This window comes from Mustela erminea, chromosome 8, assembly GCF_009829155.1.
Source record: "Mustela erminea isolate mMusErm1 chromosome 8, mMusErm1.Pri, whole genome shotgun sequence".
NCBI classification, from domain to species: Eukaryota; Metazoa; Chordata; class Mammalia; order Carnivora; family Mustelidae; genus Mustela; species Mustela erminea.
This window is the reverse complement of record NC_045621.1, coordinates 95,786,366-95,812,376: the sequence shown is the minus strand read 5'-3', so window position 1 is coordinate 95,812,376 and position 26,011 is coordinate 95,786,366. Positions and strand designations below refer to the sequence as shown.

Genomic DNA, 26,011 nt, shown 5'->3' with positions numbered 1-26,011 from the left:
GACGCCAATTTGGACTGGACAAACAAGTGCGCGTGCTTATGTGCGTGTGTGTGAGACACCCTCATGAAGGAACAAAGGAGGCAATTTCCTGCCTTCCTCATCAATCTGTGTCTTATATTTCAGGAACAACAGGCATAAAGGTCTTTGCCTCTTTCTGTTTTCCCTTGGCAATATGTAAAACTAATATTGGCTGAGCATGCTATTAACCTTGAGTTTAAATTCAGCGTACTTAATCCCTTGATTAATGCCAAGATTAATGCCCAACAGCAAAGGTTGAAAGCTTAAATGTTTGTGAATGCGAGCATGAAATGAAATCCTAATAACCAGTACAATGATTTGGATTTATGGGCTGTGTTGGCTGCTAGAGATAACTTGGAAATGGTGTTGCGTAGACTAATTTGTCAGAGTGGGCAGCAATGAAGAATTGACTGTTTCGGTAGCAAGAGAAAACCTGAATGAAAAAAACATAACTAACATTTTGGGACAGGTCAAGGAGTATTTTAAAAATATCCCTCGACTGTTGCCTGAGAATACCAACACATACTTTGGAAAGGTCTAGCCATTTGAGATTGGGAATTCCCTTTCTGTGAGATAATCATTTCGGGGCTGTAAAGTAGGTAGCAGAGATTAATGATCCTGTTTTGCTACTTTTTGAGTTCAGCCTTTCCTTGTAGCTTTTTTATCGGTGTGTTTTCCTTGCTTTTATTACCTGAGTTCTAATGCATTCCTAGGAAATGGATTTTTTTCAAACAGTCCTGAGTGTGTTGGTACCACTAACTGATCTATTGGTTCCATCCATTCAGACCCTCCTGTCTCCAAGTTTGTCTTCTTGGTGGCCCCTCCCATTTGTGAGTTTCACATACTACATCATGCGTACTTATACTTCTTGTTCTGGCTGCCACCTTACAAACATGAGAAGGGTGGGGCACCTGGATGGCTCAGTTGTTAAGTGTCTGCCTTTGGCTCAGGCCATGATTTCAGGGTCCTGGGATCGAGCCTCACATTGGGCTCCCTGCTCAGCAGGAAGCCTGCTTCTCCCTCTCCTGCTCCCCTGCTTCTGTTCCCTCTCTCGCTGTGTCCCTGTCAGATAAGTAAATAAAATCTTAAACACACATGAGAAGGGCAAATGACAGGACTTGCCAAACCTCACACCAGCAAGGCACCTCTTGGCTCTTTGAAATGCATGTGGCAAAAAAAAAAAAAAAGGAAAAAAAAATGCATGTGGCAGACAGGGCTTCCATGCAGTCGTCTCCAACTTATGTTTTGCGAACTTTTAGATACTGTCTCTTACAATTCCTACTGCATGCCAGTGAAAGAGCTGCAACATTTTTATGTTTTGAACTTTTTTAATGTGGAAAATTTTAGACCTATGTTGGACGCCTGGGTGGCTCAGTTGGTTGAGCGACTGCCTTCGGCTCAGGTCATGATCCCGGAGTCCTGGGATCGAGTCCCACATCGGGCTCCCAGCTCCATGGGGAGTCTGCTTCTCCCTCTGACCTTCTCCCCTCTCATGCTCTCTCTCTCTCTCAAATAAATAAATAAATAAAAATTTAAAAAAAAAAAAAGAAGAGTATAACAAACTCGTTATGGGCCCATGATGAGATTCAACAATTGCCAGTTCATGGCCAAGATCTTTTCAATTACTCCCCCGACCCATTGTGTTAAAGTAAATTCCAAAGGTCTTAGGATCCACAAATGTTTATATATATATCTTTAAGGCTCCTTGAAATCCTGTACCTACTCCCAGTATAACTGATAATACCATCTTGTATCTAAAATTAACATAATTCCTTAAGATCATAAAATACCTGATGAGTATTCGCATTTTCCTAGGCAGTCTTATAAATTAAAGTTTATTTATTTGAACTGGGTTTAAAGTAAAGATCATATACTGAAATTGTTGGTGTCTCTTAAGTCTCTTCTTAATGTTAGTTTCCCTTCCATCTCGTTCTTCCCTTTATGTTTTGTCTTTTTTGGAAGAACGTCCTCATTTCCTTAGATAGGTTGTTACACTCTGAATTCTGGTGATGATCCTTGTATTACTGTTGGTTTCCTGTAAATTGATGGTTAGATCTGAGACTTGATCAGCGTCAGGCTTAGTATTTTTTTGCAAAACTTCTTCATTGTATTGTCTACTTCTGTCAGGAGGCACACAATGCCCAGTGTCTCTGTTTTTATGATATTAGCAGCTATTGATAACCCATGCCTGGGCTCTTTGATTCATTAGGGGTCCCTTCTTAATAGACTATTTTTTCTTTAATTTTATTTTTTTAATCTCTATCCTCACTGTGGGGCTCAAACTCATGACCCTGAGATCAAGAGTCACCCTCCACCAACTGAGCCAACCAGCCAACCCCTTATGAATACTTTTATGAAGAGAAGTGACTCTTCTTCTGTATTTTGTTTCCATGAGTGACCACTCACATAGGAACCCTCTTGCTCTGTTGGTTTCCTAGCATCTTCAACTGGTGACCAGTGCTTTGTTTGTTTGTATGCTTCTTGGTTTTATCATTATGAACTCATCAGTTGAAACGTATTTGTTACGTTCAAACTACTCCAATTATTTTCTTACCAGTTCTCAAAATGCCAGTTGTCTTCTGGATCCTTTCGGCATGACCCGGACAGTTTTGAATGGTTTTTACCTATCTGGTATGACAAATCTTCCAGGTTCCTCTGACACAGTTTCTACCCTAGACCTGGAATTGACCATTTGTCTGAGGACTACCAGTTCCTCTCAGTGAGAGACCACAGTCTGGGTTCCAGAAGCCTTCATTTTTCTTGGGTTTTGCTGAGTGCTGGGGGATGTAACAATGAACAGAAAGATGAGCTTTCCTCATTAAGGTTTTGTTTTGTAGGGGGAGATAGACAAAAACAATAGTAAAATGTATATTTCTTAGATTGTGTTAAGCACCATGGAGAAAAATAAAACAGAAGAGGGTACTAAGAAGCACTTATGACGAATGATGGTGTGTTTTAGATAAAGTAGTTGGAAAATGCCCTACTGAGAAGATGAGAGGATGATATTGGAGCATGAATTTGAAGAAAGCAAGAGAGTAAGAAGTATAGATGTCTGGCAGAGGTATTTAATGGGCAATGGCAACAATAAGTGCAAAGGTCCTGGGGTGACTATCAATATCCAACAATAAAAACAAGTTCAAGAAAACTAATCTCCAGGGAGATTTTTCTCTGTTTTGTTCACAGATATAATGGTGTCTGGCATACATACTTATTTAATAAAATATCCTGTTTAGATCCCTTTCAAAAAAAAATAGGTGATAGATTTTTGTTTGTTTGTTCTGAGTAACTGCTCCCAGCTATCACCTTTCTAATCTTGAGAAAAATGTTGTGAAATTTATAACATTAAAATCCGCTAAAACATTAAGTTTGAAGCCAGGGGTATTTCAAGCACTTATTCGCAATTTAATGTAATGCTCTTTCATATTAGGTCTATAAGACATTGGAGGGACTAAGAGAATGGAATGAGCCAATTATATTAGAAGGCACAGCTTTCTTGCCCATCTTTTATTCTCGTTGTCACTTGAGCATTATTTGCCTGCATCTATGCTTGAGGCAAAATTACATAATAACACAGAAGAGGCTTTCTGTCCCCTGTGTCTAGAATGTGACTACCTCTATAAATTGGGTGCCTTTGGCTATCGAAGTATAGTTGCAGCCCAGTGGGGCCAGCATTGCCACTGTGGTGTGCTCAGCAGGACGTGTGCCCAGGGAGAGCTGGTTATAGGAAAGCATCTCCATGCATCCCTGTGTGCTTGGCTACAGAGGAATTCACTTGCTGTCTCCCCTTTGAGAGAGATTGACACTGCTTTCCCTGTGGTGATTTGGGATGGATTTTTAAAACTCTGTGACATCCTGCCATCAGGACCCAACTGGTTTTGATATGTGGAATACTTACTGTAGCTTTTCTTGAAGTTCTGCCCCTTCCCTAGCCCCCAGAGAACAGTGTTGGATTGCACCAGCCATTGGCTCTCTCTGTCACACGTTTGGCCCAGAACTCTCTGGTTATAATATTCCTGCCTGCCTTGGTAGGGGGCAGTCATGTACAGTATTAGGGAATACACGGGAGGCTCTGTAATGTGTCTGGATACAGCTACCTATGTGGCCTAGAGCTTTCCACCCGGTTTCTCTTCAGTGAGATGGAGGGAGAGCCTGCCTCGCCCACCTCAGTGTGTTGTCAGAAGGTTCTCATGAAATGATGATGGCGGGTAAGGGCCACCTAAGTAGAAAAGAGGATCATCATGAATATCTTTAGTGCTCAAGTCATGTCCTTGAACCATTCATTTACCACTCCAGTAATGACCCAAGTCCCTACCGTATGCCAGACACTGTTCTCAGGGCGGAGGATAGAGCCCCGAGCAGCCAAATTGAAATTTCTGTTCTTGAGGAATATCTTTCACATGGGACACAGAATCATTTCCACAAGTGCTGCCTGTTCCAAGGGGGAAAAAAGTAGAGTTAGGATACAGAGCAGCCGGGTAAGTAGGTCAGGGAAGGCTTCTCTGAGGAGAAGTTAGAGCATAGTGTGGTGGTAAGGGAGTCACACATGGGAACCCTCTGGAAGGAAGAGTATTTCAGGGATAAAGAATAACAAATGTAAAAGCTCTGAGGTAGAGGGTTCCCATGTAAAATATAGGGTACCCAATGATATTTGAATTTCTGGTAGACAGTTTCTTTAAACTATAAGTAGATGACAAACACTGCATGGAACATACTTATACTAAAAAAAAAAAAAAAAGATTATTTATCTGAATTTCTAGTTGAACTTGCTGTCCTTTCTTCACACACACATACCCCTACACATACATATCAGGCCACCCTTGTGAGGTAAGGATGTTCTGTTTGGACTTGGAGGGAGGGTCTTGTATGGAGCGCAGGGTGAGTGAGGCATCCAGGGTTCAGGTCCCATTCTGTAGGATCTTGATATAAATTTGGGGCTTAATTCTAAGTGCAAGGAGAAAACCTCTAAAGGGTTTGAGTTAGTGTAGGATGTGGTTCAGTTTTGGCTTGAAAACAATCATGCTTGCTGCATAGAACAGACGTTGGGGGCAGAAGTTGCCAGCAGGGAGTTCTTACTCCTTCCATTGTCCTTACAGCACTGCCACACAGTAGGAGCAGAGCAGACTTGTTTTGAAGGATTTTCTATAGAAGCTTTAGGCAGTTATACTCCAACACTGAAGAGTGGACTGTGCTGGCGAGACCACGGGACACAAAGGTCTGGGTTCCGTGTGCATCACGTGGTGATTAAGGGAACAGATGGCCCGTCATTCCTCAGCCGTGGTCCTCCCCGTGCTGTGTCCTCATCCGGCATGATAAGTGGCCTTTCCCAGGGGTTTGTTTGAAGACCAAGTGAGGTTATGTGTGTTAGGTGCTTATCCTACTGCTTGGCTCTTCGTACAGTGTAGCTTTTATTTTTATCTTTAGTCTCCCTCACCCTGCCCACCATACACAGCCGTTTCCTAACAAACAATTTGGCGGAAATATTTATCAGCTCAGGTGTTTGGTGCAGAGGACCATTCTAGAGAGCTGAACCACACAGTGATGGGTAGACATCTTTTACCTTTTGCATTGGCTTTTTGAGACTTGAGAAAGGGGGGTGGGTGGGAGACAGAGCAGGGTTAGAGAAGGCCTTTTTTTTTTTTAAGCATATACCTCAGTGAGTAATGTCATTCAAAGTTATCATCAGTATGATAAATACATGTATGGAGGTATATGTATCTATACTCGTATGACTAGTCAGTGTATTAAATGAATAGATGTATAGTCAGTTGTATCTTTTTGATATATAACCAACTAGCCTGCATAGGATGATGGAGGATTATCTTTTTCAGATCTTAGAGTTTAACAGGGTTGTTGGGAGTCATCTAAGGGGAGCCTGGGTGGCTCAGCTGATTAAGCATTTGCCTTCAGCTCAGGTCATGATCTCAGGGTTCTGGGATTGAGCTCCGCATCGCTCTCCCTACTCAGCAGGGAGTCTGTTTCTCCCTCTACAACTGCTACTCCCCGTGATGGTTGCTCATTCATATCCCCCCTCCCCAAATAAATTAAATCTTTGTGGGGGAAAAAAAAAAAAAAGAAAAGGTTAGCTGAGCCAATGCCTTCACTTGGTAAATGAGAAAACTTAAAAGCTAAGTGGTTTAAGTTTATATGCCTAGTTGTTGATAGAGCTGAGCACAGAGTCCATTTTAGCTGATTCCAGATTCAGTGTGCTTTCCCTACTCAGCAGTTGTCTGTCCCTCACTAAGCTTGGCCTTTAAGGGAGGCTCTGACATGTTCTGGTCAGGGAGCAATAGACCCCAGTTGTCCCCAGCCCTGCAGCTCACTGGTGAGCTTACCTTGGCAAGTTCCCATCCCCTTGGAGCCTTGACCCTGGTGATGGTACCCATGTCAGATTGGCTCTTCAGGGGATTAAATGATATAATGCTCGCAAGCTCATTTTTTTTCCCCCAGAGATCCTGACTTACTGTAAGCCTTCAGTAAGTGACTATATGCTTATGTAAGGTAACTCCTTTAGAAATTACTCTATTAATAAACATTTGTTGTAAAAAATCATAATGTGCAGATTAGCATAAAAAAGAAAATGAAAAGCACCCATAACACCATCATCCGGAGATAAGCTCACCTTTCTTACAGATTTTTCTCATTGAGTTTTGATTGCATTTACTATCTGAAAAATACAGCATGAAATTCTATATGTTAGTGATCCATTAGAGCCAAACACTTCATATTAATCATGAGAGAAGAGGCCACGACAGTACCCGATCATTATTCTTTCCGAAGAGTAGAATGTTACTACAAAGTTATGCCAGTCGTACATAAATTTGTGCATATGGATTTTAAACCTCCTACTAGTTTTTGCTATGATTTTATTACTTCTTTGCCCTCTTTAAATGCTAACTTGAGCTGTATATGTATCAACTAGTGGTTTGTTTTTTTCTGAAATAAAACGAATTGTCCATTGTACAGACCTTGGAAGTAAGTGTGATCCACATGAGTTGTTTTGGGACTTTGTTTGGACTCATATGCTCATGGTTAAGCTGCAAAACCTTCTCAGATCAAAGAAGTTTAAATCATTGGGAGGAGGCATATCAAAGGTTAATTTTATATCTCCTTATTCCAGAAAGGTGATTTGTAGGTCTCTCTGCATGGAACATGTGGTAATGTTCCAAAGTTCTAGCCTGGCTGGGTTTTTTTTCTGTTTTTCTTGCCTCTTCACTTTGTGGCCTGAGGATAGTGTGCTAAAAAGATGGGTTCTGGGAAAGGAGTTTTGCCTTCAAATGGAAAATTGAGTCATGGTTTGGCTCCTCTGTTGATTATTGCGTGCGTGTTGCCATGAACTCAGGTGGTTTTCAGTGTGTAGATGTACTATGGTGATTTGCAGACTATTTGAAAACTATCCAGTTCTTTCCCTGGCAGAGGTCTTGAGGCAGGGCCCCCCAACTCCCAGGAGCTGGGCAGGGGTGGATGTGGACAGTGGGATGGTCCATAGTGCCTGCACCCAGGGCAAATACAAAATCCTGTCCCAGGGAGAGTGCCAAGGGTCGCGGTTGGAAAGTCGTGGCCAGAGGCATGGACATAGGAAGGCAAAAGGCCAGTGTAGGCCATGAGCGTTCTAAGAAGCAGAGAAGACATGGTAAGAATAATTTGAACTAGAAGACCTTCTAGAGCAGGAAGGCACTGGGCTCCTTGTAGGGTCCACCTTTCTTGGGGGTTTGCTTTGCAGGGCGGGGTGGGGGGGGCAGTTGGACTCATTAAATGGCCCTAGGTAAATCAGGCAGAAAACAAAATTAAGGATTAGGAAGTTGAATTACTAGCCTTAAGCAAGACTTTCCCTGAGTGTTATTAATGACACTCTTATTTAGGAAAATGTTGCTCATTTGCGGGCTGTTTGTTTCAGGACTTGGAGTTATTGCCAGTACTGGCTTTCTTCCAATCTTGGTAATCCTCTGAGGTTTCAGGAAAAAAAATGGTTTGGTTTCCCACCCCCTTCCCATGGGGAAATTGGTTTATGTGTAATTTAATTATTTTGTTAGCCAGTCATCCTGTCACTGTGTACAAAAACAGCAACCTTAAAAACCACCATCTTCATTCAGTGTCAGAGATGTTCATAATTGCTTTTTCCTCCATTATAAGTGAATATATAACAGGAAGATTTCTTGCTAAAAAGCTAAAATGTACTGACTCTGTTTTCTGTACTTTCAGCGATGCCCTTGAAGCCTTGCAAAGTATTATCCAGTGATTTAGAGTAACAAGAACTGAGTTAAATGATCACTTTCAAAGAGGAATTAAAGTCCTGAGTATTCTGTAGGGAAGTCCTATTTTAGAAGATCCCCTTGGACAGTATTTTCATCTGAGTGAATTTTGGGAGGTACTTTTGAGGCCAGAAGAGCAAGGAGGGAATGTACTTTTGTCAATATCTCATCTCGCTCATGTCTCTCCGTTTGATGGACTTTCTTTATGCACGGTCTTGTTTCTTCTCTCCCGATTAGGCTATTTGTGGGGAATTTCTTTATCCTGACATGTGGCTGTGAACACGTCGTTACTTAATTTAGTGTGAGGCTGACTTCAGATCTGTACCCTGCTTGCTCCTCCTCATCTGTTTTGTGTGGGGTTGAAGGTCTCAGAATGTTTCTAGCCCATTGGAAGCCTTCATGTTATAAATATGCCTTACAGCAACGTTTTTATTTAGCCCATTTGCAAGAATTTAATTGGAAGTAGATAATTCACGCTGGCCTGAGATTCCAAGGTGCAGATGTTTGCACTGCTGCTGGGACCAGCTGAGGCTTCATCTGCTTGTAGGCTGCTTTTCCACTGGTTTTCCCTCATTTCTCACATGTGTGGAGCCCCAGATATTGCTTCTCACCGTGATACTGCTGCAAGGGCTTCGTAATTAGGCACAGCCATCCAAGACAAGTCAGTATTTTCGTTTTTTATGAGTAGAAACCATTTCAGCTTTCCTCCTGGGGAGTCCTTTTGAGTCTCTGAAGTCATTCACAAATATGGTAAAGTCTAATTTTACTCCACCAGAAAAAAATGAGAGAGAGAGAATATTGGTCTTTTCCTATCTAGGGATTCTGCCCTCCCCCAAGCTTTGCTGCCCTCCACTTATTGCTTTCCCATCATTTGCAGAGGCGGATGGCTTTATGCAAATCACGCAGTTATTTTGGTCATAGTCAAAATTACCTGGCATTAAGCGCAATTTCCAGATGAGGGAAACTGCTGTGTGTGTTTGAAAACGCACCCCAAGCTGATGGGCAAACCATCTCGACGGAATCCGTGTCCCTGGCGGAGGCGGCTGTGGCCCTCCAAGGCTGTCCCCCTTCCACATGCTCTGTGTATTACCGTAGGCCCAGCTAGCCAGAGAAGCAATGCAGAAGAAGATAGTTTCAGTGATCATTCACCAGCCACCTTTAATGATGTCCTCACCTATGTGTACCCAGGGGATATGGTAGTTTGGCATCATTGTATGGCCAGTTTTAACAAAGAGCCCAGCAATATTCGTCACTGCAGCTTTCTTCTTTCTTTTACTAGAAACTAGAAACTGTGATTTTTTTTTTTTTTTTTTGCCTAATTTTGTTCAGTAACCTTTTTGAAGGAATTCCTGTAAAATTGGGCGGTTTTGCCCTTCCCCTCAACTCTTTAAACTTCTGTGCATTGACAGAACAATCCATCTTCTAGAGCGGCTCTTGCAAGATTGCTGAGGTTTTTTTTTTTTTCCTCCTTTTTCCTTTTATCTCTTTTCTGATAGTTTTTACCATCTTCTTCCTTGAGATGAGCTAGTGTGAAGTGAACAGCCAGAAAATGAGGGAAAGTCTTGATCAATTAGCCTTAAACGATCAGCTGCTTTCCTAATTCTGAGATGAATGAGGGGGCTCTGTAGCTCAAACGCCATGCAGTTTCCTTTCCAGACATGCTGCACCAGATAACAGAGCATGTCTGTCCTTCCCTTCTCATTCTCCTGCAATCTCTGTCTTTTACCTTTTGCTGGGAGGCCTCCCCCACCGCTCTCCATCTGGTGTAGACACATGAGGCTTACCGGATAAAGGAGTCTGCAGCACAAAGTACTTTGAAGGACAGATAGAAAGTGTAGCTGTGGACTCCTTGAGACCTTTGCTATGGTTGTTCCTCCTTGTGAGAGGTTCCCTGCATCTATGCTGCTCACTGAAAGCATGAAAGCCTAATAGCAGGAACAAGCCCTTAAATGTAGTGGTATTGTGTGCTGGGAATGGCACTTGGTGCTTAGTACGGACATTATATGGTTTACAGATGAACCAGCAGACTTAGTGTCTCTTGTATATTTTTCAGGTTGAAAATTGGTGTCCTCATTTACCTTGGAGAGCCAAAAATCCCTATGAAGAAGCTGATCATAATTCATTGGTGAGTGATTTTTGGAAACTAGGCTTGTGATTTGGTTGTATGCCAAGGGATACCTTCGGATTTGGCTAGACAGGCCCACTATAACCTGAAATCACGGTAAACAGAAGAACTTCTCTCGGCAGGCCTGTGGAAATTTGGAGGCTCGAATCAGTTCACCAGTAGTATCTGTTTCTCAAGCAATTCTCTGGGTGGGGGGTGGGGGGGTCCTGAGTGACAGGCTCCTGAGAGGAATGAGACCTGGTGCCAGACATGGAGGCGCACTCAGCGATCTCATGAGCGTGATGGGTGAAAGTCGTGACCACACCCGCACAGAAGCTGAACTATAGGCCAATGGGAATGAATGAGAAAGCAGTGATCTCAGCCTGCAGGGGTTAGGAGAGTTTGCAAAGAGATGATGATACTGGAGCTGAATTTCAAATGATGAGTGAGTTCACAGTAGATGAAGGAGAGGAGAAAGATGTGTCTGATGTGCAGGGGGAAAGGTGCCTGTACCAGAGTTTGGTGTTTTCAGGGAGTAGAGCACAGTCCAGTGGGCAAGGCCGTAGGGTATCGGATGAGCTTTTGTGGAAGATGAGATGGGAAGGATCAGTAGGGACCATGAAAGGTTTTCTGTGCCACACTAAAAGCTCGTGTCTTTATTCTTTAGACCAAGGGTCAGCAGCCCTTTTCTGTAAAAGGCCAGAGAGTGAGTATTTTCATCTTCCCAGGCCAGGCCATAAGGTCTCTGTTGGAACTGCTCAGTTCTGACCTTGAGCGCAGAGGGCAGCTATAGACAGGATGTAAATGAGCAAGTATGGCCATGTTGTTGCAGAACTTTCTGTACCAAAACAGGCACGTGGAGGATCTGACTCCTCCAGCCACAGTGTGCTGATCCATGCTGTAGGCCGTGGGAATCTTGGGAGAAGGTTGGGTCAAGGAGGGATCAGGTGAGTGTTGAGAACAAAGCATGTGACTGTTGGGGGATGGAGTTAGCATGTTCTTGATGATACGAAAAATAAATAGGAATGCTGCTGTTTTTCTGTTATTCTGATCACTGGTTGTACTCAGCCACATTAGAAAAGTGTTCTTCCTGGCTTTTAAATTATTCTGGCCTGGGTTTTAAATTCTGTTGAGCTACAGTAGGAAAATCGTATTGCTGGCTTTTAAATTCCTTAGAAAATAATGAGCTTTTGTTTGTTTGAGATTGGGACAAAACTGGAAGATGAGCATTTATTTCCCTGCTTAACTCTGTGGGCAGATGAAGGCTTTTTGGCAAACTACACAATGCGAAACAGCCTGTTAAGAACTGACTTTACTTTTCCAGGAGTCTGCTGCCTTGCAGTAGATCCAAGTGGCAATAAATTCGGGTGCAGAGAATTTCAAGGTACATCGAGCATACTCATTGCAAAAAAAAAAAAAAAATGCATTTTAATGTAACTCTGGGCTTTGTGGTAACTGTGCTGGGCCTTTCTCAATTTCTCATTTTTTAATGATGTCCCATACAACAGATGAGCAGTCAGGGGCCTTTACTTTAATTTGCAATCCTGGGGCCTTGAAGTAAAGCTCTGCAGCAGACAGGCCTCACTTCGGAAGCCCTGTATTTAATTGACTAGCTCTTTCAAGTTTTCAAATGTCACATCGTGACAACCATTCTGCCTTCTGACTTTTTATCTTCTGTTCATTTTTATTAAATTTCTGTTTCTAGGCGGAAATTCGTACGGATTTTAATATTCTCTACAGCATGATGAAAAAGCATGAAGAATTCCGGTGGATGAGACTCCGGATCCGGCGAATGGCTGATGCGTGGATCCAAGCTATCAAGTCCCTGGCAGAAAAGCAGAATCTTGAAAAGAGAAAGCGGAAGAAAGTGAGTTTCTGAGGAATTCAGTTCAGTTAGATGCCAGTTTTCTTTTAAAATACGATTTTGCTTGGAAACAAGACTAAGAGAAATGTCATGTCTGAAATGATACTCCCTCAGGGTGAATCTGCTCAGTCTCTTGTACGGCCTTTTTTGGGCTTTACTTCCCCCCCCCGTGACAGTAATCCTGCTTAGCAGGGACCGGCACACACACTTCTCCGGTGAAGCCAAGCAGGGTATCTGCCTGTGAGAGTTTCCTTTGAACCGCCCTGATGCTCTATCCCCGTGGCATCGGGGAGCCTAATCCTCTTGGCTTTACCCAAGACAGCCTTGGAGAGCTTGTTGTCACATCATTGTGGCAATCTCCTGGTCATGCTGTTTGTCACTTCTGGGCTTTGGGCAACTGCTGAGTTCCGTTGCTGCTATGTTGAGTTGGTGCTTCTCCTTGTATTCTTGAGGGAGAGATACTATCAATTAAACTGGAGCCGATCTGTTTGAACTGCAAGGGGATTTGCTTAGAAAACCTCTGGGAATAACCCTGAGCATGAAACATTTTATACCCTATAAGGTAGAGGTTAAATAGCCTTGGCTTTAGAGTAACTGTTTGGATGACAAACAACAGAACAAATTACACAGTCTTTAGTGTACCCACATCTAAAAATTAATTAAAAAAGACTTTGGTGTTCCTAATTGGACTACTTTGATATTCTCAAAAAAAAAAAAAAAAAGGAAATGGGGAGGATGAGCTTGCAAAACCCCAAGTCACAGTTCAGTGGTTCCATTTTTGCTAAATCTCTTGAGTTTATGAGACAGCAGGTCCAAATGCTCAGGCCCCAGATAGTCCTCTGTAGAAGAGTATGAAGTCAAAAGTCCATGTGGGCTGTAAGAAGAAATACAGTACTTTTACAGAATGCTATGCAATAATCTTTAGGATATATTGTTGGGTCAATAAATAAGATGTGGAGAACAGTGAACATTATTTTTAAAAGGAAGAGAGAATTTATATACACACTCAAACACACATACACACACACGTATACATAAAGATATGGGCCTGTACACACACATGGTGTATATATAATATACATTTATGCTTGCTCATATTTTTAAAAATAGGATAGACCATGAAATTAAAAATAAAGGAGATGGTTGCATAACATTGTGGATGTACTTAATGCCACTGTACACTTAATAATGATTAAAATATTAAATTTTATGTTAATCACAATAAAAAGAGTCAAATATGGGGAAAGAGGAAATAGCGTGGAGACAACAGGTGTAGAAACTATACTTATGTAAATATATCTTTCTCTGTAGCTTTGATACTAGAGTCACTTGACATAGTATAAAATAAAGTTGAATTGCAAAAAAATTATCTAAAAATTACAAAGAAAATAAGACATGAACTGACTACATATCCAGTTTTACAGTCAAAACACAAAGAACTGTTCTTAGGGACTAGAACACAGACTTTTCAGCATTTCTGATGGTATATCCCAAAGGAGAAAAAAATGGCCAAATATCTTGAGAAGTTTTACTGAGTTTTCCTAAGTTTACATGTAGTAGGTGGTAGTGTAGATATTCTCATTCTGAATCCCTTCTGCGTATTGGAATAAAGCAAAGTACTTATGTTAGTATCCTCAAGAAGTGGGATTTTCCGTCTGGGAGAGAGAAAATAACATATGTAAGATGGATAATGTTATGCAAAGTTACTGTAATCCTGAGTTTGAATGGGAAGTACCAGTGTGAATTTATGATTTGTTCTATCCTGGAGGAGAAATAAATTTCCAGCTATGTCCACTGAAAAGGGCTACAGACAGTGATTAACTAGAGTCCCCTTAAGCACCAGACCTTGATCTTTAGATGCCATTTCCACTCAATGGTATAAGAGGTTCTTGGAAAAATGGTTGGTTAAGGTCTTAGAAGTTGTACATGTTGAGCTGCAAACATATGTCATAGTGGAGAGCAAAGGCACTGTCAAACACTACTAGAATCCTGTCAGAAGAACTTAGAAGCCAACTTGAACAGCCTCCCATTGGCAAGATGGGACAATTTGATAATCCATAAGGATAACTTCTATCTGTGACTGTGTAAAAGCCTCATTGACGGTCATTGGAGTAGGCTAATGAACAAATTTGTTATTTAGAAAACTGATAAATAAAGGGCAAGAGTCAAATATTTGCCAGGCCTTTTCTCTATAAACTGTACTTCAGCAAAGCCAAGTAATTGATGGGGGTGGGGGGGTAGTTTCTCTTTGTAGAAGCATTCCAGCTTATAAAAGCAGAAGGAATAATAAAATATCACCATTTTGTAACTCCTGATGGGTGAAGGCCTCTATTTAGTGATTATCCATAGCTCCCAACATCACCAGAGATCCTAGACATTGTTCCCACTAGGGAAAGGAAGCGTACAGCGCCGCCTATGACGTAGCATTGCCAAAAACATCAAATATGAACTGAATCATGCCTGTGGATCTAATTACTAGTTTACTATAAATACAAGGGGTAGAAGAATCTGTTACCCAATCAGCAAAACCCAAAGTGTGAGAGACTCTACTGGAAATACAACCTTGGACAAATGTCTTTTTGTGTCTTGGACAAATAAAACTCTCCCCAACCCCAAAGGATGGGGCTAAAGAAGCCTAAGAAATAAATGAGACACTTAGACTTAACACACTTTATTTGACTTCTGCCTGGAACAACTACACTTGGAGGAGGCGTAAACACTAACTGGATAGTGAGTGATATTAAGGAATGAATAACTGTTTTAGGGGCAAAAGTGATGTTATGCTTGTGTTTTTTAACTGAAGGTCTGTTTCTTTTAGAGATACAAACTGAACTATTTGCAGATGGAAGGGTATGATCTCTAGGATTTGCTTCAACATCAGCTAGAGGGGTTGGGAGAAAATGAGGGGTGTACATTAAGATTGGTCCTGAGTTAATAATTGTGAAATTTATGTGCCTTGGAATCGACTGTGCTACCATGTCTGATTTTGGATATGTTTGAAATTTTTTGCATTAAAACCTTAAAAATATTCCAGCTGTGGGGAAGACACACACAGTATTGTTAAATGATATTTTATTGCCTTTGCTTACTTGCCTTTAAATCTGATTTCCCAAATGTATCCTGCTTTCTAAAAAGAGACTGTCTATCTGTCATGTTCATAGCCATAACAGGGTGTGGTAGTGACTCTGTTTCCTTCCATTTCTTTGTACCTTCTGGAAAAATCTAGGCCAGGTTGAGGTTACGTTAGAACATAAACATCACTTTAGATTTGGTTGATTGCTTTTGGTGTGTTACTGTGGGGAGTTTGTACTTGGTTCAGTGGGAATCAATATATGCCTCTCCTTTGTTTTTTTTTTTGTTTTTTTCAGGTCCTCGTTCACCTGGGACTCCTGACTAAGGAATCTGGATTTAAGATAGCAGAGACAGCTTTCAGTGGTGGCCCTCTCGGTGAATTAGTTCAGTGGAGTGATTTAATTACATCTCTGTACTTACTGGGCCATGACATTAGGATTTCAGCTTCACTGGCTGAGCTCAAGGAGTAAGGAGATTACTTTTCAATTTTAAAATCAGAATACAAAAAAGAAATTGTAAACTCTTAAAGCCCTCTATTAGTGTGTAATTTCTTGTGGAGGAAAATGAAAGTGATAATTCACTAAACAGGAGATAAGAAGATTATTTTCAGGAGCTAAATACATACACTGTGAAAAGGATAATATGTTTTCATTGTAGCTGCAGGCTCCAGAGGCTTCATAAATGAATGCCAGAAATTTCAAACTAAGGAGCTTATTCTTTGCTATTACAGGTGCTTCCAACATGTGCAGCACAAAACATTATTGACTTTCCTGATTCCCTGTCTCCTGCTGAAATTCATACCCTTCCCTACTCAACTGCAAGCCTCCCAAATCTTAAAACAGGGCAAGTTCCTATTTATAATTTAATTTGGATAGAATGAGTTTCTTGAAAGCCCTGATCCAATCCTCTTTCGGTAAAGCCAGTTTTCTAGCCCGAGTCTGTTAACTCTACCTGGCTTTTCTGTTTCCCTGAAATCTGCTTCCGGTTCTAACCCTCTCGTAATCTCCTATAGATTGACACAGCTGGCTAGGCAGGAATGCTCTGCACCCCTTCACTCCTTTTGGATAACTGCCCATAGAGACTTTGTTCCCAGCAGCCAAGTGTTCATGTTGCCATACGGCAAACGTTCCAGAAGAAATACCTCAAGTGAACACTCTAGAGATAGAAGGGTGTTTAAAACAAAATATGTCCCCTCCAACCCATCCCCTGCTCTTACTTTCCTGTCCAAGACATTGATGCCCAGAGAGGTCACTTGTGTTAGGGGCCAAGGTCCACAGAGCTGATAAGTGGCTGTGTTGAGATGAAAGCAGTAATATCAACTGTCATTTTTTAAACGGTTTCTATGTGCTAAAACTGTGATCAGGGCATTAGTTACAGCAAGAGTGTCAGCAGTTAGGATAACCACAGCATAGATGGAGCTATGAACACCTAACATTTGGTGAGCACCTACCGTTCGTCGGACACTGCACATTTTACATACTATTTACACAAACTCGGAAGTAAGTTCTGTTGCTCCCTGCATTTTAACGATGAGGAAACTGAGTTGCTTAAGAATATGTAGAAAACGTGCAAGAGTTCTGTTTCGGACCTCAAAGCCTGTGTTCTTGACCACTGTACTAGATGGCTCTTTTTGGATCTAGATAAATCCGAGGTCTTCTGAACCCCTAAACACTGCCCGTGTCCCTTCAGCACGCTGCCCCCTGCTTGCTTTAAAACACACTGTGTACATAGCCTGTGAAGTCGAGGCATCCACACATTTAGCAGTCATTCTCTCAGTGCTTTCTGGGCACTGGTTCTTGGTACGGGATAGACAGAGATGACCAGCATGCATTCAAGGAAATGCCAATCTTCTGGTAATTACAGCTAATGCATTGCGTAATAATTACACTAATTGCAATGTGATTAGTAGTAATTGAAGCATGACTGCTAGAATGTAAGCCAAGGGAGTACAGAAACAGTGATTGTTGCACACTGTGGTGTGTGTGGCACCTAGAATAGTGCCTAGCACCCAGTGGGTGCTTGTGACTTGGGACTGAGCAAACCAGTGAAGGGATGAATCCAGGAACGAGTGAGTAGGTGAATAAGTGGAAAACTGTGGGAACTCTAGGGAGGGGTGCTCCCTAGGGAGGTCAGAAAAGGCATATTAAGGGACTACCAGGCAGAGACTTAACATGTTGGTCAAGATGTCTATGGAGTGCTTTGTGTACTGGTAAGAGAGCCAGATGTGTTTTATTTAAGAAGACAGTTATGGAAGCCACAGAGGGCAGAACATGCCTGCACATTACCATCATGGGGGATCTTTGTGGCCTCCCAGTGCCCAGATCATATGTCAGACTAATTAAATCACAACCTTCGAGAATAGGACACAGGACACACTAAGTATCTCAATGCCTCTGGATAATTCCAGTATGCAGACCAGTGTGGTAACCACCAAAAACAACGTCGTCCAAGGGTCCACACACCTGGCACTGTGGGCTGGATGCAGTCTTCTGTGTGTTTTTGTTACAAAACTCGCACAGGAACATAGCCACACCCATTATGGATGAATTGCTGTGACTGCTTTTGTTCTCCAAGGGCAGAGTTGTGTAGTTGAGGCAGAGGACATGTGGCCTGCAAAGGTGAAAGTATTTACTATCTGGCCCTGTGTAGAAATACTTTCAAATGCTTGGGAAGGAATTGGTTGTACAGAACCTGGTATTTTCTGAGGGTCAAGTGAGCTGAGGAGCAGGGTACCTAAAGGAGTGGCAGCACGGAGTTGCGAAACAGAGTCCTGTTTCTAGGACTCGTCCTTCAAAGGGGGATAGCCAGAATTTGGTGAAGGATGGTTATGGAGTGCAGGCAAGGATAAGAGGCATCAGTGAGTACCGATTTCTGGGTGAGCAGCAGTGTGGTTCGGTGAGCAGTTTTTACTCCCACACGTGAAGTTGGCATACAATCCCATACGTCGGCTCTCTCTGGGTGCAGGGGTGGGGTTGTACGGATGGGTGAGGAGAGGCGGATGGAAGGAAGGGTAGTGCCCGTTATATAATAGAGTCTAGTCAGAAGGAAAAATTTGACATAGAAAAAATTAGGAAACCACACAAGACCATAGAGAATTCTGTATTGTAGCAGCTAGAAATTGAAGACCTTTAGGAGGTCAGTAGGGTAACGAGAGCAGTTTCTGTGAGGGGAAGCAGTAGCCCCGAGTATCTGCGACACATGAGACACTTTACTTTTTAAAATCTCATTTAAGCACCTGAAGAATCTCTGACAGGTTGCTTTCTTACTATCTTTTCTGTCGCAAATCCTGTTTTGTGGGAAGGTTGCTTTTGTTGTTGTTGTTTCTTAGGAGGAAAGACCAGAGAGATTAGTGACTTGTCTAAGATCTCACAGCAGCTAGTGGAGGTAGATAGACCGATTCAGACCCAGGTCTTCCTAGGTTTCAAAGTGTGTGTGTGTGTGTGTGTGTGTGTGTGTGTGCATGCATGCGTGTGCACACGCGTGAGCCACCATTTACTTGTGCCACACTCTGAAGCAGGACTCTGGATAGGCCTTGATGGGTGGGCAGAATCTGGATAGGCAGCAGATTGGGACAGACCATGCCCTCCTCCCCGACAACATTCTTGGGATGTTTGCCTATTAATGTTGCTAAGTGTCTTATCTTGAAATAAATTATTATTTTTTTTTCCTTTCTTCCCTCTCTCCTGTCCCTCTTTCTAGGATAATGAAGAAGGTTGTAGGAAACCGGTCTGGCTGCCCAACTGTAGGAGACAGGATCGTTGAGCTCATTTATATTGATATCGTAGGACTTGCTCAATTCAAGAAAACTCTTGGGCCATCCTGGGTTCACTACCAGTAAGTCCTACTTGCTGTCCTAAGTTAATTGGGTGTTTGGTCTTTTGGGTTTTGTTTTTGTTTTTGTTTTTGTTTTTTCTTTTCCTTGAATGGCGGAGCATGGTTACAGGCAAAAATGCTTTCAAATATTAGCTTTTGGACTGTGTGGAGTAGGTTCCTTATTCCTAATTGAAATTCACATTCTCCCCCAGTGATTTTTACTTTCAAAGGCTATTCATTATTTTCATTGATTTCTTTTAGGAATAGAAAATAAGTGGCCACCCACCTCTTTACCTTCCTTAATACTCCTCATTCCTCTCTGTGTCCCTACACCAGTCTCATTTGTTTAAGTAACAATTTGGACAAAATGTGGAAAATGTCATTTCTCATGTTGCTCAGGTTTGAGATGATGACTCATTTCTCTTCCCTTTCCCTCCTGAGTTCTCATTTTTGGAAAAGAAAGCTGTGAATACCTTGTTTGAATGCTGGGGTCTTGTACTTTTTAAGACAAGCCCCATGCTGAGAATGACCCAGGTGCATGCCTTTATCATGTTGGAGAAGAACTCGTTTCCCTCAGAATGGGTTTGGGACCGTGATTTAGTGTTTGAAATGATTTTACATGGTACACAAGCATGGCATTAAATAACAGTGAATTATATAATGAGTTTATTAACCTTTCAGTTTTCCTCCAATCTTTCTAAAAAGGCTTAGTCTGACGCTGGGGTACCTCCAACACATCTTGTAACACTTACATGCATTTTTAACAAGATGAGGGTAGCTGTCAGTTTGGGCCTTCAGACAAAGTATCCAGCTTGAATTTAATAATAATTTTTAAAGAAGAAAAATATGCTATTTTTGGTTATCTTCCCCTTCCTAGAGTTGGCACTGGCTTTCATTTATGGCCTCTAAAAGTTTCCAGTAAATGTAAGTAAACATATTTTATCTAATGGTGGCAGTGGTACATAAATTTGGGTAAAAATCCTGAAGTTAGTACCAACCTGACTACCTGATGGTAAATGTCGACCTACAATTTGAACCAAGTTCCTAAAAAGAACACTAGGAAAATCTTTCCATTAGCATGACTTAGAAATCTTTCCATGTGTTTCTTTTCTGTTGCTATTGGGTAAACAGATGTTTTGATGTGTTCTTCTACCTTGACCCCATAATTGAGCCCTTAATGACTTGAACTAGGTCCATTTCAGATTAGTTTATAGTTTAATATTATTTATAAACTTTAATCTCCAAGCCAATGTCAAATTACAAGTCCTTTAGTAGAAATTCAAAGGAAATACAAAGTCAAAATATTAAGAAGATTCTCCAAAACATAATAGGGAAAACATCATTGTAGAATTTTCTTGCAGATTTCTTGCCTGTGACAATATTTCTTTTCTCACTGGCTGGTGCCATACTCAGGGACAGAGGGAAGGGATTGATTGAGAAGAGACTGTGCACTTTTCATTTCCTTTCGGATATACTTTCATCAAAAAGCAAAATAAAGGGGCACCTGAGTGGCTCAGTTGTTAAGCGTCTGCCTTCAGCTCAAGTCATGATCCCAGGGTCCTGGCATCGAGCCTGCTTCTCCCTCTCCCACTCCCCCTGCTTCTGTTCCCTCTCCCTCTGTGTCTTTCTTTGTCAAATACATAAGTAAAATCTTAAAAATAAAATAAAATAAAATAAAAAAGCAAAATCTTGGTTTGGGCCAGGATTGCACTCTAACTTCTGCATCACATTTTTCCTTTTCTGTTGTTTGTTTTTTCCTTGAAATCTTCATACATCACAAGCCATCACATTTGTTCTCAGTTATGTGGAAATAGCCGTCTTTCTTTTTGGTTAATAAGCCATGTAAGTAAACATTTTTTTTTCCTTTTTAGCTACAGCATTAAAGAAGGAAAGAAAGGCAGAGCTGTTGTTCTCTGGCATTTAGCAAAAGGCAGGCACCTGATACAAAAGGACAGAGGCGTCACGGGCATCCCTAGACTTACATATCCTCCCCATTAAGAAGGACTGTTGGGATGGAAAAATGTCCTCAGTGGTAGTGTTCCAGTCAATTAAAAAGGATGATTTCATTATTAAAATGGTCACCACTGGTTGGTATTTGATTCTCGTTGGATGAAAAGGCACCATCTCAAAGGAATTTTATGGAAGGGGTGTAGTATCTCTCTTGCCTTTCTTTCATAAATCAAACACATTAGTGATACTGGCTGGCAGAGGTCTATCAGGACTCTAGGCCTGCAGTCTTTGTGGTGTGATGAAGTTAAGATTTCCTCCAAAAACTAAGCAGATCCTCTAGAAAGTTCTTAGCCATTTCTTTCCCTTTTGAAGATGAGACACTCTCAGAACTCTCTGAATTCATTTTGGTTGATGGTACATGGTAGGAACTCCATTATATGTAAATGGAATTTATATCTGGTCTTCCTTTTAGGAGAAAAACCTTGATTCCTGTTGATCTTGGAAACATATTTGTAAATTTTTTCCAATTTATGTAGGAACCCAAAAAAATTCAGTTAAACATCTGTTCCGTGCCTACATGCAGCTAGTATACCATTCAGGACTATAAAACTCATACCCATTTTGCTTTCTGTGAAGTCTTTGCTGAGTATTGAGGACACACAAGGAAGTGAGGTGCACATAGCATGAGATATACCATGTTTTACATCCAACTCCAAAGTGGAAAGTAGGTCCTGGCAAGGAAGTCGTCCATCTTACAGTAGTGTGGCTTAGAGCAAAAAGAATGTTCCAGGAGTCATTTAGCATGGCCATAGTGATTCCTGTGAGAAGGAGGCCAGCTGCCTTGGGCAGCAAGGCAGATATCTTCTTAAGTCATCGGTCTGTCCCTGATGCTTCAGACACACAAAGACTTTAGAGGAACTGCATAAATATTAACAACACAAATCCAGTTCCAAACACACAGCTGTAGAATGTGATTGAAGGAAGAAAGCTATTATGTTAAACCTCTTCTGCCATAAGCAGAGATCCATCCCCTGCCTCTGGTTTACAAAACAAACCCAGGCCCACTAAAAAATAGACCAGTCGCAAACCAACGCTTAAGTAGGAGGATGTAGAATTCCAAGTTTCTCAGACATTCGATCTTCCATGCTCTAGCTTTCCTCTGGGAAGAAGTCCTGCATCACGTAGCACAGTATCAAAGTCCGGGCATGCAGGCATTAGGCTCCCACCAGGCATCTTGACTCATCAGGGATTATCTTATTATCTAAACTTAAGATAAAACCAATAAAACTCCAAAGTTAAAAATAAAATAACACGCCAAAGTTAGAGAGGCGTATACCTTGTCAGAGTAGACTGCAAATGTGGAGAAGTAGCCAAAGCCTTCAAGACAAAGGTTTCCTAGGATGAGGGTGGCCTGTTGGTCCCTGCAGTGCCTGCACAGAGCCTATAATCTTTGAGGCTCAGCCCCACCTGTGGGTGTGTGTCCCTCTCCCTCCTTCTGCTCTGCAATCCCTACATTCTCTGAATGCTGCCATCTTTCTCAGAAGATGATGGCTCCAACCAGTGGCTTTTGTGTCTTATTTTAAAATACAAGTTAAAGAGTTAATTATAATATAGGAGATTTTTATATAAGTTTTTAATGCAAACTTTGACACTGAAAAATATCTAAGTTGGGGAATGACAGTGTTCTGTTAAGAGAAAAGGAATGCCCCAAACTACTCGGAAACCAGGGGAAACACACATGGGTCAGTTCCTTGGCTCCCCAGCTTTCTTTTTCCTGGACTCTGGGCACCCATTTCCTTCCACCTGTTGGTTTTCAGGCTGATGATGCAATCTTGGTGCTAATTGTGAAAACTGTCAGTGTGATGATAGCATGTTCCTTGCCCACCACACAGGAATCCAAAATAAGGAAACACTTTCTGTGGTCAGCTTGCGTTTGCTCCCATCCTCTTTATTTTCCTCCCTTCCTTGTCTAGACAAAGAGTGGTGATCTCAGGGGCGCCTGGTTGGCTCAGTGGGTTAAGCCTCTGCCTTCGGCTTGGGTCATGATCTCAGGGTCCTGGGATAGAGCCCACATGGGGCTCTCTGCTCGGCAGGGAGCCTGCTTCCCTTCCTCTCTCTCTGCCTGCTTCTCTGCCTACTTGTGATCTCTCTCTGTCAAATAAATAAATAAATAATCTTTAAAAAAAAAAAAAAAAAGAGTGGTGATCTCAGATGAGAAAAACCTCACACTAAAATGGCAATTTGCTATTGATTTTTCTGGAAAATCCAATCTGGTGTTTGCATTTTATTTTTCTGAATCACACATTGATGTAAAAAAAGTAAAAAAAAAAAAAACCAAACTTGAGAGAACGCTTTCATCGTAGTGGGAAAATGAAGGAAGAAACTGGATCTGATGTTTACAACTCACTTGCCATTATCTGATTGTAAAATGTAGGCTTTAATATTTATTCGCTTTTATGCTCGTTGGCCCAGTAAGAGCCATTCAGAAGCATTGCTGAGGTATAACCACAGAAAACAGAGCTATTTTTATTGGCCAGGCATAAGCTAAATTTACATCAATGGTTTGAGAATCAGTGATGAATTGAAAGAATGAGTTAATTAATGGAGGAGGTTTCAGCGTTGATTCCGGTTTCAGCATTGATTCTTGGAATTGGTCGTTTCTTTTCGACTCTAAAGCAGTGATCGACAGGTTCTCTCTGTAAAGAGCCACGTAGTAAATATTTTAGGCTTCTCTGGCCATATGGTCTCCGCGGCAACTGCTGAAGTTCTCTGTCACTGAATGGAAGCAGCCATAGACCTAAGTAAACAATTAGGCGTGGCTGTGTTGAAATAAAACCTCATTTCTGAACCCTCAAATTTGAATTTCATCTAATTTTCATGTCACAAAATATCCCTTTCAAAAAATTTGAACTTAAAGATCATTCTTAGTTCACAAGCCTTGCAGAAATGGGAGGTAGACCAGATTTGGCTGACCCAGTTCGAAGACTTTGTTGGAAGAGCCAAATGAAACATCTTCAGTTTTACTCCTGGCTCTGGGAGAAAGCAGTAATGTCCCAGTGCTGTCTAGTATATAAAAATCAACACTGCCTTGTCAGTGGGATTCTAAACTCTACCTAAAATTCAATACTCTTATTAATTGACAAAAATGGTAAGTGACTGTGGAAAGAGCTAAGGCAGGCCGTATGCCTTATAGAGAGTAAGACCACCATCTTCGTCCGTTCGGGCTGCTATAAGAAAATGCCACAGTCTGGGTGGCTTAGAAACATTTATTGCTCATGGTTCTGAAGACTGAAGGGCCAGGTTAGAGAGCCGGTGTGCTGAAGGAGAGTGAGGCTCTCTTTCTTCCAGGTCTCAGACTTCTCACTTTGTCCTCACCTGTTGGAAGGGGCGAGGGAGTTCTGTGGGTTCTCTCTCTCTCTCTCTTTTAATTATTTTAGAAAGAGATCAGGAGCTGGAGGGGCACTGGGAGAGGGAGAGAGAGAATCCCAGGCAGACTCCCTGCTGAGTGTGGAGCCTCATGTGGGGCTTGGTCCCACATCCCTGAGATCATGTCCTGAACCGAAATCAAGAGTTGGACACTTAACTGACTGTGCCATCCAGGCGGCCCTGTGGGGTCACCTTTTATAAAACTACTAAACCCGTTCATGAGCTAATCACCTTTATAACCTTATATCACCCCCCAGAGCCCCATTTCCTAGTACCATCACCTTTGGGGGTTAGGATTTCAACCTAAGAATTTGGGAGGGGAATACAAATTCTCAGATCATGGCCACTTCTAAGAACCTTAATTCTTTGTTTATTCAGCAACTCTTCATTAGGCACCACCGTATACTCTGCCCTAGCTCAGGGCACAGCGGTGAACATGGCAGTCTACGATGCCAGCTCTCATGGGACTTTATATTTTGCTGTTATTTGAGAGATCTTCTGTGACTTGTCAGCTAATCTGTAGCAAAATGTTTCTGTGTGTGATGGCTCAGAAGTCACACATAAGATGTTTGGTATATATATATATATTCCACAGTCTCTCACTTCCCACCCACTCGTGTTTCTGATGAAAACTATTTGTCCATTTTTGGTAGTCCTTGCAGGAGGGGTTAGAGCTTTTTGCCTTTTTATTTTGAAGATTTTATTTATTTAGTAGAGACAGAGCCTGAGTGGGGCAGGGGTGGTGGTCTGCAGAGGGAGAGGGAGAAGCAGGCTCATGCTCAGGGGCTGGATCCCAGGACCCCAGGATCATGCCCCCAGCCAAGGACAGACACTTAACTGACTGAGCCACCCAGGTACCCCGAACTTTTGCCTTTTGAGCTTCGGGGTCAAAAGTTGCAGTTTTATCCATGTTGCTTTTTCCTTTCAGGTGCATGCTCCGAGTCCTGGATTCATTTGGTACCGAGCCAGAGTTTAACCATGCTAACTATGCCCAGTCCAAAGGCCACAAGACACCCTGGGGCAAATGGAATCTAAATCCGCAGCAGTTTTATACCATGTTCCGTGAGTATTCACGCTTCACCTCTGCTTTCCAGAATGCCACCGAAGATAAACGGGAAAAGAAACTATTTTGGGTTGTGATTCTCAGGCCTTTTAGCTGTAGAAACGTGTGCTGTGGAACCTTTCCCTGAGGAATAACTGATTTTGTTGTTGTTTAATTGGCATTGAAAGGCCATGTGAGCACTTTGTGAAAAGCCTTAGAAATGTTCTTGAGGGGAAAAAAACGTTCCAGATGAAGTATCACTAAAATGCATTTGGGCAAGGACTCTGGGTGGATTCTGGCTTGGCAGGCACTAAACACGTTTCATTCCGCATAGATGCTGCGTGGGGTCCACCTGATGACTGATGAGCAGTGAGGTCTTTCATGTAGATAGATTAAAAAAAAAAAAAAAACCTTAATTATTTAAGCATCAACCCTTACAAAGAAAAAAGTCAGTTTTGTTTTTTTTTTTTTTA

General features: G+C 41.8%; 1 protein-coding gene across 1 annotated transcript in view; it reads left to right on the top strand.

Annotated features, from left to right (window-relative positions):
- The window catches only part of MGAT5 (alpha-1,6-mannosylglycoprotein 6-beta-N-acetylglucosaminyltransferase), a 209,153-nt gene that overhangs the window by 80,775 nt on the left and 102,367 nt on the right, over positions 1-26,011 (top strand). Inside the window, 5 exon segments of the mRNA XM_032354087.1 lie at positions 10,321-10,392; positions 12,077-12,238; positions 15,604-15,773; positions 19,007-19,141; positions 25,425-25,558. Coding sequence (XP_032209978.1) covers positions 10,321-10,392; positions 12,077-12,238; positions 15,604-15,773; positions 19,007-19,141; positions 25,425-25,558 — 673 coding nt within the window.